This window comes from Plasmodium chabaudi, assembly GCF_900002335.3.
Source record: "Plasmodium chabaudi chabaudi strain AS genome assembly, chromosome: 13".
In the NCBI taxonomy this organism is placed as follows: domain Eukaryota; phylum Apicomplexa; class Aconoidasida; order Haemosporida; family Plasmodiidae; genus Plasmodium; species Plasmodium chabaudi.
The window spans coordinates 2,172,556-2,188,231 of NC_030113.2; the positions used below are offsets into that span (position 1 = coordinate 2,172,556).

The 15,676-nt window shown below is 23.7% G+C and overlaps 3 protein-coding genes across 3 annotated transcripts; 1 reads left to right on the top strand and 2 right to left on the bottom strand.

The window, feature by feature from the left end:
- Window positions 1-14: 14 nt before the first annotated feature.
- Window positions 15-446, bottom strand: PCHAS_1360400 (DNA-directed RNA polymerases I, II, and III subunit RPABC4, putative; the record flags this gene model as incomplete). Its single annotated transcript, XM_740359.1, has 3 exons — window positions 15-37; window positions 148-240; window positions 386-446. The coding sequence occupies 3 exons, from the start codon at window positions 444-446 to the stop codon at window positions 15-17; spliced, it is 177 nt and encodes a 58-aa protein (XP_745452.1).
- Window positions 447-2,248: 1,802 nt separating this feature from the next.
- PCHAS_1360500 (phosphoenolpyruvate carboxykinase, putative) lies at window positions 2,249-3,961 on the top strand (the record flags this gene model as incomplete). The annotated part of the gene is made up of 1 exon (XM_734152.2): window positions 2,249-3,961. One exon carries the CDS (start codon window positions 2,249-2,251, stop codon window positions 3,959-3,961), a length of 1,713 nt encoding a protein of 570 aa, XP_739245.2.
- A 904-nt stretch (window positions 3,962-4,865) lies between these two features.
- PCHAS_1360600 (AP2 domain transcription factor, putative) lies at window positions 4,866-15,584 on the bottom strand (the record flags this gene model as incomplete). Its single annotated transcript, XM_016799441.1, has 1 exon — window positions 4,866-15,584. One exon carries the CDS (start codon window positions 15,582-15,584, stop codon window positions 4,866-4,868), a length of 10,719 nt encoding a protein of 3,572 aa, XP_016654729.1.
- Between the last annotated feature and the right edge of the window lie 92 nt (window positions 15,585-15,676).

Here is a 15,676-nt window from a genome sequence, read left to right on the forward strand (position 1 = left end):
ATAAGTTGTCCTAATTATCTAGCTTCATATTGCATAACTATAAGGAGGAAAGAAATTATAAAAGATATAGTATGGATGTAATATATATATAACATAAAACGAATAATTATGTAATGGTATGATGCATAATAAAAGAAAATGGTTTACCTCTTCGGCTTCTTTTCTTAAAAAATATTTTCGATCCACAATTTTTACACCTCAATGATGCATTAGGTGGTATTACTGTATCAATTCCGCATTCTGATCAAAAATATAAAAATGAACGTGAATAAATATAATGGATAATCATAAAAAACTATACTGAACTCTCATTCATATATTATACATAAATATGAGACAAAAAAATATATAATTTGAAAACTGTTTTTTCTTAATATATGCATACCTCCACAAATATAAACAACTGGTTCGGTTGATATGTCTTCGTCGTGCTCTCTTATATACATTTTTGGGAATTATATTTATTTAATTGTTTGTTTATATTAGATGAATGGTATAATTTTAAATAAGTAGTTAATCTTGTTTGAATTTTTATTATTTATATTTTGTCCTCTAAAATTCGTTTAATAAAATAAAATTCCATATATATATAAACTCCTTTCAATATATTCAATTATTTATACGCGATTAATGTAAAGAGAATCAAAGGAATAGTTTATTCGATTTATATTTTTTTAAATGTTTCGATTTGTTTCGTTCTGTACAAAAATAATGTATAAAAATTCGATTTTTGGATTTTTTAAATTGTTATATAAGATATTAATTTTTATGATAATATTGGCAGAACAACGCTTAATTTTAAAAAATTGTTATTCAATTATTCTTTATTATTTTTTTGTATTTTTTTATAAAAATTGTATTTATGTAATGACTTATATAATGAATAGTTACATGAATATCGAAACCCTATAAAGGTATATATTTATATTATCGTTGCTACTGGAAAATAAAATAAATAAAACGGCATGCATATAAAGTCACATTACCATCACAATTTTAAACAAAATGTAGAATGCAAAAATATGTTAAATCTCCTTATAAATAGTTCAATAAAACAATAACCACAAGTTTTATAATTGTATTAACATTTCAGTAAAAGCCTATGAATAGGAGTATTCATTAAATAATTTGTATATGGCTTTATTTATATATTATATATGTGCATACAATAAAAAAAATTATATGTACTTTTTATTTTATAATTTCCACCCCTTACAATTTAAATTTCAAAATATAAAAACCTTTTTAAATAAAATAAATAAAACCCAATATTTTATGTGTTTTATAAATTATTAATTTTCCCTTGTATTTATTATGTTTGTACCAAATTTGTACACTAGGATATAATAGTAAAATATTATAGCCTAGCGTAAATGCAATAAAAATATATGTGAATTATTTTTATACTATCATATGTAAATTTTATTTTTTTTTAAACTTGTATTTTATGTATATATAAAGAATAATAATTAAGAAAAAGAAAACACCAAAAAAAAATGAAATAATTATACTTAGGATATGTTAAATATATATATGTGTATTGTGATGTTTGTTAATTGTTGTTGTTAAGTCCACTGTGAAAAGGTGGGTTATTGTTTGCATAATTTTTATACCATGATACACTAATTTTATTTGAGCCCTTTCGCTAATATATACTTTCAATAATATTTATTTTGAATCATATTTTGGTATGCTCGTGTTATAAGTTTATATTACCCACCTTTTTGAAGAAGGGGGAATAATAACATATATGAATGCTTTTTATTTGTATGAAATAGTTAATTGTATTGTGTAACTATAAAATAATTGAACCATATATATTATTATATATTTATATATATATGTTTGTTTATTTTATAACTCTTGAAGAATAAGTATATATTGTTTGTACATTATTTATGGGAGTACATAGGGCGATAGCGTCTAAAAAATCGTTTTACATTTTTTGAACATAAGGAATAACATTTTTATACATATTTTTCAAATACTTATTGAGAAAAGCTGTTAAAATAGTTTGGTACTTATCTTATACCCATCCAAAAATCAGAAGAATATAAAGAATTGCTTATTTAACTAATTTGGCTAGTCCTGTGATTATTGTTTCTTTATTATACTTAAAAGAAACACACACATATTCACAATGCCCTTTTAGGAAATAGTTCAATTGAATTTTCATAAAACATTTATTTATATATTTTGAAGAAAATAAGTTTATTTCAAAATAGCTAATCAAATTAAAGTCTAAAAAATGAATGACATAAAAAAGATAGTAATCGATGAAATAAGGAGGAACTTGGTTTATAATAAACCAACAGGACCAATAATGAGTTTAAAAGATATTTTAACATTAAGCCAAGAACAGGAATCTCAATTTAACAAAGACGTTCATGGTTTAGGGTTACATGTAAATAGTATCCATCATAACTCAACTCCATCATTTTTATATGAAATGGCTTTAAAATATGAAACAAATTCATATATAACAAGTACAGGAGCATTGTGTTGTACATCTGGTGAAAAGACAGGCAGATCACCATCGGATAAAAGGATTGTAAAAGAAAGTAGTTCCGAAAATGATATATGGTGGGGTAATGTCAATATACCAATAAAAGAGAAATCTTATGAAATAAATAAGGGCAGAGCTATAGATTATTTAAATTTACAGCCAAATTTATATGTAATAGATGCGTATGCAGGTTGGGATGAAAGTTGTCGAATAAAAATCCGTGTTATAACATCTAGAGCATATCATGCATTATATATGTTAAATATGTTAATACCACCCAAAACAGCAGAAGAAATTCAAAACTTTGTACCCGATTTTATTATATATAATGCTGGTGATTTTCCATCAAATAGATTAACAGAAGGTATGTCTAGTAAAACATCGGTGATAATAAATTTTGGTGCAATGAATATGGTAATATTAGGAACACAATATGCGGGTGAAATGAAAAAGGGTATATTAACATTATTTATGTATAAAATGCCAAAAGAAAATAAATTACCATTACATTCATCATGTAATGTAGGTAAAAAAAATGATGTTACATTATTCTTTGGTTTATCGGGTACTGGTAAAACAACACTATCAGCAGATGCAAATAGATATTTAATTGGTGATGATGAGCATGTATGGACAGATAATGGAATATTTAATGTAGAAGGTGGTTGTTATGCTAAATGTAAAGGATTATCTAAAAACCACGAACCTGAAATATATCAAGCTATTAAATTTGGAGCAATATTAGAAAATGTTATTATGGATCCTATAACTAGAGATGTAGATTATAATAATTGTTCAATTACTGAAAATACTAGATGTGCTTATCCATTATCTTATATTGAAAATGCTAAAATACCTGCATATATTAATAGTCATCCCAAAAATATAATTCTTTTGACATGCGATGCTTTTGGTGTTATACCACCTTTATCAAAATTAAATGTTTATCAAATGATGTATCATTTTGTTAGTGGATATACAAGTAAAATGGCAGGAACCGAAGATAATATATTAAAACCAACAGCTACTTTCTCTTCTTGTTATGCTGCCCCATTTTTAGCTTTACACCCGATGGTATATGCAAGAATGTTAGCAGATAAGTATGAAAAGCATAAGCCAAATGTTTGGTTATTAAATACAGGATGGATATATGGTGCTTATGGAACCGAAAAGGGAAAAAGAATTCCATTAAAATATACTCGTATGTTAGTTGATTATATACATGATGATAAACTAAACAATATTAAATATAAGCAAACTCCAATTTTTAATTTTAGTATACCTGAACATTTAGAAGGAATTCCAGATGAAGTATTAGATCCTCATATTGGATGGGATAATAAAGAAGATTACAATGCTAGTTTGAAAACCTTAGCTCAAGAGTTTATTACAAATTTCAATTTATATTCAGACAAAGCAGACCCAAATATTTTATCTGGAGGACCCTCCATTTGATCTAATTTAATAAACGAGTTTTTGTTAGATAAAACTTATATTTTGGGGGGATTGCCTCCTTTTTTTTTTTTAAAGCACAGTATGTAAATTGTTTGTATATTTTTATATAGCCATGACTGTATTTAAAATTTGTTGAGATAAAAAAAATTTAATATAATTCCCCATAATGTAACTTTTCATTTTGTTTGATATTCGACCGATTTATTAGTTTTATGGATGGAATATTTTTTAATTCATTTTTTTAATTCGATTTTTTTTTTTTTTTGAAAAAAAGAAAATATATGGATTTTATTTTGGTGATATATGATCTATGTGTGAATATAATTAAATGTTTTATTTTGTTAGCGATTAGAATATGCTTCAAGTATATGTGTAATTAGATAGATCATATTGCTAGTGACCTTATTTATTTCCATATTTGTATTTGTAACTATATGTATATGCATCCGTTTATGGGCTGCTATATATTTTTACATAGCTACTTGAAAACTAATTAAAAATAGATTTTAATAAATTTATAGTTATAAAAAAATCAAAGAATTGAAGAAATGTGGTAGTAACTCGATAAAATACTTTCAATCCTATTTTTTAGACAAAATTAAAAAATAAATTGAAATAAAAGTTTTACAAAAGTGTGACAGCTATACTATGATTATATATTTCTTATTAACATGGTAATGTATAATTTAAATTTTTTTAACTGATTTCATATTTTTTATGTTACATATTGAATGAGTCTTATTTTTGAGTTTATAAAATTTTAAGAGAATCATAAATTTTGTTAAAAAAAAATAAAAGACAAAATAAACGAAAACAAAAGGACAAAAAAAAAATGAAAATAAAAAAATTAAAAGGTTAATATAAATTATTTGAAAAAAGAGGAAATAAATATAGGAGTAGAAATTTATTTAGTATTTTGTTTGCTCTCATTTGGTATGTTCTTTTTTGAAGATTGAAGCAGTTTTTTCCTGTGCTCTATTGCCAATTTTCTAGCTTGTAAGAACCCAAATGTTTTAATTAAAAATTTTTTATCACGTCTTTTTTTATTTATAGTACAACTGACAACCCAAGCATTTGCATGGGAATCATAATGTACCCCAACAATTTTAGGCAATTTTTTTGAAATATCCGAGCAATCTTTAATAAATGTTTTTTGATGTTTCCAATTAAGAACTTCTTCACGAGTATTTAAATAATTTTCAAAGGAATAAATATCAGCATATTTTGTTTCAATTTGATTAATATTATCAAAAAAAGAATCAGATAGCCATTGAGAATTTAGTAGAATAAAAATTCCAAGATGTTCTTCTTTCTTACTTACTTTTTTAAACACATAATTATTTACTTCTTTATTATTAAATAGTTCATCATAATGTTTTTTTAAATAACAATCTTGTAAATTATTGTCACATAAAAAACTGTATATATCTTTGTTCATCGATTGTTTGGAAATATTTGGATGAATAAATGTATTATTATGATTATTATTTTCTATATTTTCGTGTTCATAATAAAGATAAGGTATATTTTTTCCTTCATTTCCTAATTCCGTCATATTTTCATTTTCATCTTTACTAGAGTAATAATTTTTATCTATATATTCAGGAGTAGTACCATTATCAAATATGTTTGATGTTGTTAATGGGATAGTGATTGCATCATCTGTTTTTTCATTATTCAGTTTATCATCTAATTCAATTTTATGGTCTATATTGTTTGGCATGCAAAAATCATTAAAGGAATTTCCCATAATTTCTCTTTCTACTGAATTAGGGTATTTACTTCTACTATCGAAATTTATATCACAATAAGTATTCAAAAGATAAGAATTGTTATTGGCATTATATTGGTTAGTCATGTTATTTTTGTTTTGTAAATCTGTGTTTAAATGCTTACTTTTTTTGCTTTCATCGTCTGTGAAATATAATGGTATATTTTTTTTTTCAGCATCAACAGTATTATTAGAAAAAAATATTTGATCAATAGGTGTATGATAATTATTTTTAAAAATATCTGTATTCAAAGTATTATAAATTATTTCATTTTTATTTTCTATTTTGTTTTTTTGGGCATGTTCAATCGGAATGCTAACACCATTTTCTTTGTCATTAAAATTGGTATTCGTTTCAATATTACTATTCCATGTGTTTGAAGGATGTGAAGAATTTCCTTGGCCTAGACCTATGGACGTAGCATTCGTAGATTCATTTGCTTCATCGATTTTATGGGATGTATCAAAATTTTGAAAAATATCCAATGAACTGATTTGCTCATACTCACCAGGAAATATTGAATCATAATAGGAAGCAAGAGGTGTGTTGTTATTAATTTTTTTATATAAGGTATTATTTTTAAGTACATAAGATGAAGGAGAGAAAAAATAAAATAAATGTTCTAATGATATAATATTTTCATTAGAATAATCTAGAAGATTATAACTTTTTGATTCTAAATCATTTTCTAAAATTAGATCGATAACACCTGAAATATTTATAGGTCTAAAGGCATATTTATTTAATAAAATATAATAACATTCTATACATTTTGTTCTAGCTCTTTCAAAACCATATTTTCGAACTGAAAAAGATATAATAACTTCTTTGTTGTTTTGATTTAAAAATAATACAACCCATAAAAAATATCCTGATAAATAAACAATACCTTTTGGTAATGTAAAAAGTTTTGATTTTTTTGAAAAATAGTTTCTTGTTCCTGTTAATAAATTTATAGGTTCGATATCATTAGTTATTTTGTTATGTATTTCTATTGGTATATAATTTAATACATTTTGTTTGTCTTCTGAATTTAAATATATATTTTTCATTTCATTAAAATAAATAATTTTTCCATAACATACTAAAAATTCTTCATACCTTTTATAGTGCTCAATATAATCATTTACAGTTCCATTATAAATAATAGAATTGGAACTAAGCTCTTTATTAATGGTTTTATTGTCATATTTATCATCAAATTCATTGCAAATATTCATATTAATATTTTTATTAAATATCAAACTGTTTAAAAATGTGTGCATTTTTGTTAAATGATATACAAAACTTTTTCGAAATAAAATAGATAATGCTTTCGATTCTTTAAACCCATAATCGTCTATTTGAAATAATTTTTTTTTTTTTTTATCATCTACATCTATATATGTAAAACACCATGCCTTTTTATATTTTATAAAATTTACTCCTTTAAATTTGCTTGTCAGTTGTTTATCTTTTTCTTCATATTTATCATTATTGAAGTTTATATAATTATTTTCATCATCTTCATAATTATTTTTTCTATAATTATCATCATCCGAGTTTTCCTTTTTCGTTTTCTTCTTACTTTTTTTGGTAGTATATTTAAGTATACAAAATATTTTATAGCTAAATATGTATAAAAAATGTATAGGGAATATCATACACATCCATGAAGTATTTATTTTTTTTTCAAAAATTAACTGAAGATCTCTAATTTGTTCTTTTCGTTTATTTGCTATTTTGTTAGGTATATTATTTTTTGTTTTTTTACATGTTTTATTTTGTGTTTGTTCGATTTCATCATCTGTACTTTCCTTAGTCTGGGTTTTACTTACCTTCAATTTTATTAAATATGCTTTATAAAAAGCTTCGATTTTTTTTCTAAAATAATCATGATATATATCTTCTAACCCATCTAATTCTAATAAAACCCATTCTTTATTAAATTTTAAAAACATTATAAATATTTTTTTCTCTTCTTCATTTGTATAGTTACATTTATTCATGTAGTTAAGTAATGTCTCTTTATATACATAATAACTTTTGTCATCAATATCTATATTTTCTATAAACATTTTTCTTTTTTTGTTTATTGTTTCTTTTTTGTATCCTTCAATATTGTTTTGAGTATTTTCATTTGGAGAATTAGCACATCTCTCTTCATGCAGTTCTTTTCCATTTTTTTCTTCTACATATTGATCCATATTTTTCCATTTTCTATGTTCCCATACTTTTTTTCCATCCGCTTTTTTCGCATCCTTATCATGATCACTATAATTGCTAGCAACATTTTCATATTGTGCATTTATTTCATCTTTATACATTTGTTCTTTATGTAAGTTTACATCATTTTTTACAATTCCAAATAGGTTATTCATTATTTCTTCTTCGTTATTTTTTGGTGCATTATTTTTTTCTTCCAAAAAATTGTATAAAATTGGTGATCCATTTGCACCCATATTAATCGAATCGTTGGTTTTATCTTCTGAGTCTCCACAATGTGATTTCATTCCTTCAAAACTTGCCTTTCCGTCATTTGATATAATTTCATCACATTTTATAACATCTCTTTTTCTTTTTTTTTTATTATCTATCTGTTTAAGTGCCACACTATTCTCGTCATTAACTTCCAAATGTGTATAATTGTCACTAGCATAGTTGTAAGTAGAATTTAAGGCATCATAAGAATGATCATTTTTTTTGTTACTACTTATATAATATTCATTGTTGAAATCGATATTTTGTATTGTTTCTGCTTCTTCAATTTGTGATGTATTTATTTTGTAATTATTTGGATAGCAGTTTTTATAGCTTATTTCAGTGTTTACAGCTTTTGATAGGTCATCCTCATTTTTTTCATTTTGAGAAATATGAATATCGTTAGCATAAAAAGAATTACTATCACTATCATCTTTCCTATTTTTCGATAATGATTCTTCAGATGTATTTAAAAAACGATTTTTTACTTGATAATCTTCACAATTGTTTTTTTTAGTTATATACATTTCATGAGGGTCTTGAGTTTGCATTTCTATATCCTTTAATGTTTCATTCCCAATCTGATTATCGAAGCTTGTATCATTATTAGGTATGTTTTTTCCTTCTTCATAGGTTTGGCAATAAATATTATGAGCATTTTCTTCATTTGAATTACCATTATCATTTAAAGTGACTATATTATTTTTATTTTTTATTCCCTTTTTTCGTTTATTGGAAGTTTCGATGGTATCTTTTTTATTTATTATATCATTTTGATTTGAAATATCAGTTTGTTTATTTTCTTTATTGAATAAATTTAAAAAAGCATTAACATAAAATATATCTCTGTTGTTATTTTGGTCAGGTGTTTCGTGAGTATTATTATTAGTATTTTTTTCATCATATACATAATTAAAATTTTCATCAATATTATCATTTAATATCGAATTAAATTCATCTTTTGCTTTAACAGAAAAAATATATGCATGAGAATCTGGACTTAAATTTTTGACCCTCCATTCTATACATTTTTTTTTTGCTAATAGATTTCCATATTTTAATGAAGAAAAAAATTTTTTATATCTAACTCCATCTTTATATACAAATGTTGACCATCCATTTCTTGTTGGGTCATAAGAAATACCTCTATATTTTTTTCCAATTAATTGATTTGTTATTTCAAGCATTTTTTTTAGTTTTTTTTTATTTATATCATTCATTTGATTTGTATCCATATCTTGTGTTTTGACAAGACTATTTGTGGCATCATGTTCAAATTGATCAATGTTGCTACTACATTTGTTAAGCTTGTCTATTCCTACTTGAAGACTTTCTAAAGGCATATTTTCTTCTTTGCTTTTTAAAACATTTTCTGAATAATTTTCTATATATTTATTTTTATTCAGCTCTTTTTCCATTGTGTATATCATTTGGTTTCGATATTCACTGTCACTGCTGTGTGTTGATATGTAGTTTTGATTTTCTAACAGTTCATCCTTGTTAGTATTTATACAACTATTTGTGTTATTACTGATTGAGAAATTATTATTTTCATTTAAGTTAATAAATGAGTTTGTATAATGAGGATTGGGAAGTTGAATTTCATTTTTTGTATCAGTATATTTTGCATTTTTCATCTGATCTGCTGATTGCATTTCGTTATTTTTTACATCATTATAATTTGTTAAACCATTAAAATAATTACTACTATTGTTGTTATAATAGTTTGTATTATTATCTGATTTGTTCATATCAAACATTTGAGTATTACCCATTCTATTGTCGCAATTTGTATTAGATTCTGCAATATTATATTTTTTAGAATTGAGATAAATATATTTATTTGGTATTAAATTTTCAGGACTATTATTATTTATATTTGTATTTTGTAAAAATTTATTATTATAATTGTCAATATGCATTTGCAAGTTGTCTAAGGAAATATTATTTATTTGGTCGTTAATGTTATGATTAAATTGGTGATTGTTAATAATATTATTTGAAATGTATTTTATATGTTCATTATGTTGATTAGTTTGTTTATCAGATTTTTTATTTGAATAATAGTTGATATCATATTGAATAGAATTATTATTAGGCATAGGGTGTGTATTTAAATTGTTAGTATAATAAATATTATTTTCATTTTTTTCATTTTCTCCATTTATATCATTATATATAAACGAATTACTATTTCTTTTATTTAATATATTATATGAGTTATTATTATCTATAAAAGATTCAAAATATGGATTTCCTTCATTTTGTGAAATATTATTAATATATTGATCAGAATTATTTATTGCTTTAAGGTAATTATTTTGGTTACTATCGTAGTTCGATTTTTTATATATAGCATCATCATTTATTTTACTTACATTTCTCACTTCATGGGGTATACTCATAATATTTTGATTAATGTTTTTTATATTGCCTTCAGTATTGCTTTTACTAATTTGATGGTTAGTTGTATAAGAAAGGTTATCATTAGATTTATCATCTTTTCCATTATTTTTTTCATACTGATAATTATCATGGCCATTTTCATCACAATTGTTATTGAAAATGGTATTTGTAAAATAGTTTTGTTGCATTAATTTAGTGTGATTTATATTTACATTATTGGATGGAAAATAATAATTTTCTTTGCTATCTATTTGTTGTGAATCATTTTTTTGATCTCTATAAATAATGAAGTTTCTATTTATATTTCCATTTTTACTGCTATTATTTTCATAACAATTTGGAGTCGATTTTCTTAGGTTTAAAACGCACACTTCTTTTTCATTTTCAACTTTTGTAGGATATATTTGCTGATGTTGTTCTAAATTATTATATGGTAAAAATTTTGTGTCGGTATTTATCATAGTATTATCTTGGTTCTTCTCATTTTGTGAAAGCATGTTGTTTTCGGAAAATGTTTCATTGAGGGTATTTAAATTGGAGCTTATATAATAATTGTTGCCCTCTTTATTAGCATCAAACTTTTCATCCATATTTGCATATATATTTTTTGGTTCAGTAATATTATAAGCATTATTTTCTTCATAAAAAAATAAATTATTTTTATTATTGAATATATTTAAATTTATATCATTCTCTTCATTCGGATGTATATTAGGCATTGGTGCCAATGTGTCAATTTGTTCTGATTCAATATTATTTGGGCCCTTATATTTAGAAATATTTATATGATCTTGATCAGAAAATGATTTTCCTTCACAAACTTCTTTTATTGGTATTAACTGATAATTATACATTTGCTCTAAATTATTTAATTCGGTATGTTTATTTGTTGGATCGAAGTTTCGAAGTTGTGCCAAATTATTTTGGCCCATTATCTTTCCTTTGAGTGAATAATTTCCATATTTCGATAAACTATTGTATATATTTTTTGATAAAAATAAAAAGTTTTTAAAAATACTATCTGCATAATTTAAATCGCATAGTATGCTCGTATTTATATTTTCATTTGTAAAAATTGTATTATTATTCATTCCATTTAATATTTGTTTATTTTCTTCGATATATTTTTTATTATTTTCGCTAAAGATTGTATTTGGAAATAATTTAAATATATCGGAATTTTGTCTACTAGATATATCAACATGATTATCATCATATTTGGCCATGCCATCAAAATGAGCAAATTGTGTATTGGGCTCTCCAAATTCATTATCCGAAATAAAAGTATTACTAGCTAATGTCATATAATTGCCATATACATTTAAATTTTTTATTTTATTATATACTTCTTTCAATTCATATTTTATTGCATCCACAATTTTTTGAGAATCGTCTTCTAACATTGAATCATTCATAGCATCCAATTTTTCAAAGGAACTAATATTATCATCAAGAGTATCACTTTTTTCATCTTTAGTGTTAATATTATTTTTTTCTAAATTATCATATGTAACTATTTGTTCGTTTTCCCATGTATTATTCTCATTTATATCAAGCTTATTATTTTCGTTAGACTCATTTTTTTCGTCGTTTATTTCTCCTTCTTTTTCGTCATTTTTTTCGCCTTCTTTTTCGTCGTTTATTTCTCCTTCTTTTTCTTCGTTTGGTTTTCCTTCATTATTATTTTGATTATCATCATCCCCAACATCAACTGCATTTTCATCATTGGGGCCCGAATTAATTTGAGCAATTGGAAAACCAGAATCAGTATTTATATAACAAGTTTTATATGCATTATCATTTTTTGATTTAGTTGTATTGTCGGATTTTTCTCTTTCCTTATCATTATTTATGTCCTTTGAAAATTTTATAAAATCCGATATATTATTAACTGAATTCATTATATTTTCCAACTTTTGATTTATTTGGAATAAATGGCGTTCAATAATATAATTATTTTTATACCCTTCTTCATGTGGTGCACAATAACTGTTTCTAAGTTTATTATGATCACCACTATCCGTTGATAAAATAGCTGAATCTTGAGTTAAAAGTATATCATTATTATTTTGTGGATCTATATTTTTTTCGGGTTTATTTAGCAACGATCCTCTTTTAATATACTGACATGAGTGTTCTTTCTCATTTATTTTATCTTCACGAACACAATAATAATTTAATGAATCGGTTACATGTTTTTTGGTATATCCTCTTTTTTCTGAATGGTTTATTTGATCATTATTTATTTGTAGTAATATGTTAGAAAAATTGTAGATAATTTTTTGATATATTATATAAATGGTTAGATGCAATTTGTGTAATTGAGATGCATATTTTTTACCAAAATATAACCATATTTGTAAAGGTGGGAAAATAGGAGGTTCTGGTAAAAAAATTGATATCAATTCTTTAATATATGAATATTTATCACTATAATATGAAGAATTACATATATTTTTTATGTCATTTGAATTATTTTTTGATAATATTTCGCTAGCTAATATAAATATTAAGTTTCTATTACTTAATAGTTTAGTATATAATAAGCGTAATGACTTAATATAATAATCTACATAGGAAAAATATTCTTTTATTTTTGGGCAATTTTTTAAAAGTTTTTTATTTTTCATATGTTTTAAATTAAATAATACCATATTATCTATATCATTGTTTTGTTGGGTTATTATTTCTTTATTTTCACATCGTTCACTTTCAAAGGTATTATTACATTCTATATGTTCATCATTCGGTATGTTGTTTGGGCTATCCAAATGGTTAGTCTTTCCAGTATCACGTACATTATTTATACTGTTTAAAAATGATTGTAAATAAAAATTGTATATATTTTTTCTTTGTTGTTCCATATCTTCGAAATATTCATCATTCTTATTATACACATCATCATGGTCCTCTTTGAGTAGACTAAGTTCATATGAATGAGTTACATCATTATTTTTATTTTCGTTTTGTTTATTAAAATTAGTGAAATTATTAAAATTTTGTTCATTATCTAAATTTATACAGTTATTAAAATAATGGGCATTTATATTGACATCCTCTTTTTTAATATTGTATTCTTCTAATTTATTAATTTGGTTATTTTTATTTATTTCATTTTTTGAAGGTAGATTTACAAAACGAGAAGTTTGTATAGTTTTTTCCGAATCAGTATAACCACTGTGCATATTAGATTCTTTGTAACTATTTTGTTCATATTCATTAATGTTAGAATAATTTCGTTGAAAAATATCAGAAGAATTGTTATTGGAAATGGATTTATTATCATCCCAATAAGTAACATTTTCTGTTTTTTTCATTTTAAATTTGTCTGGTGAATTTACCATACCATAATTAAAATTATGGTCATATTTATTATAATTATTATATACTATATTTGTATAAGTAGGATTGTTTAACTCATTACTATGATTAACAAGTTGCGGGTTATTTATTTGTGTATTTTTTTCTCCATTAAATATATTCAATGAATTTGTATCTTGATAATATTTAGGATTAAAAATCGGTGTGTCAGTTTTTGTATTATTTATTTTTAAATCATCATTATTAGTTGAATTTCGGAATTTATTATCCATGCCCATGTTGTCAAGGATTGGCATATTGCTGTTATCATTTACTTCGTTTCTATAATTTGAGAAATTATTAGAATTTGAGATATTATCTTTGGTCTTACTAGTATTTGTTTGGCCATTGTACGATGCAAAATTAAAGTTATTCTGTAAATTGTGTTTTTCACTGTCATAAATAATATTATTTTGGCTAATTTTTGGATATGTATTAATTTGTTGTTCCATGCTATTATTCACAGGATAATTAAAACTATTAGCTGGACTTATGAGTTGAGGTAATTCCATGTTTCTATTTATCGCCTCATTTTTTAAAGCATTTGAGGTTTTATCAATATAGTTATCATTCCCTAAATAATTGGGATTATTTATTTTATAATTATTATCATTAGTATAATTATTATAATCAAAGAGGTTAGATGGTTGACGTGATAAAATTTCTCTATTTATGTACAACGGATTCTGAGGGTTATTGTTTACATAATAATTATTATTATAAATAAAAGTAGGACTCCCTTCAATAGGTTTGGTGCTGGAATTACTATTTTTAACATTGTTGAAGGCAAATTCATTTCGTATGTTGCTAATATTTGCATCAGCATATGAATTACGCTTCATATAATCGAGGTAAGGATATGTAGAATACATTTCAGATATAGAAGATTTATTATATGGTAAAAAATCATTTCTATTTTGTTTTATTATATGATTATTTGAAGTATCAATATGATTAGTCATATTAGTTGGGTATTCATTATTATTTATATAATTAATAAATTGAATGTTATCCAATGTATTTATATTATCACCAATTAAATTATTTTTATTTATATTAAAAAATGCATTGAATTTTGCATTACTTTCATTATTACTGCTGGGTGATGTTCTTATATTATTCACTTCATTTATATTTACATAATTGTCCTTTATATATATATCATTTTTCATATTTTGTTCATTTTTTTTATCGAAAATGTTATTATTCTCAAAAAGATTAGAACTTTTATAATTAATATTACTATTCAATAACGGCATTGTGCTACAGGACGAGTTTATATTTTCATTAATATAATCTTCGCTCCCTTGCGTCACTATTTTATTTTTTGTTACTTCTTTATTATGATCATTATTTATAGAATAAAATCCATTGTTGTTTGTAGAATCATTAAAAGGCAACTCATGGAAATTAATCCCATTTTGTTCTTGATATTTTAAACTGTTAAAGGTGTTATGTTTCAATTGGTCACTGTTATTATCTTGATTACCATTTTTGTAATTATCATCAAGTTTTGTTTTAAAATGAACGTGATTTATCTCGTCTTTACTTAATTCTTTATAAATGCCTGTGCTACTACTTTGTTTCGTTTTTGTGGCATCCATTCCATTTAATTGGTTTTGCATTTTCTTTTATTCATATATGCATTTTTTCCCCTCTTCTTGTCTTTTTATTAAACATAGAAGAAGAAAAAAAAATGAGAACAAATAAAATATGT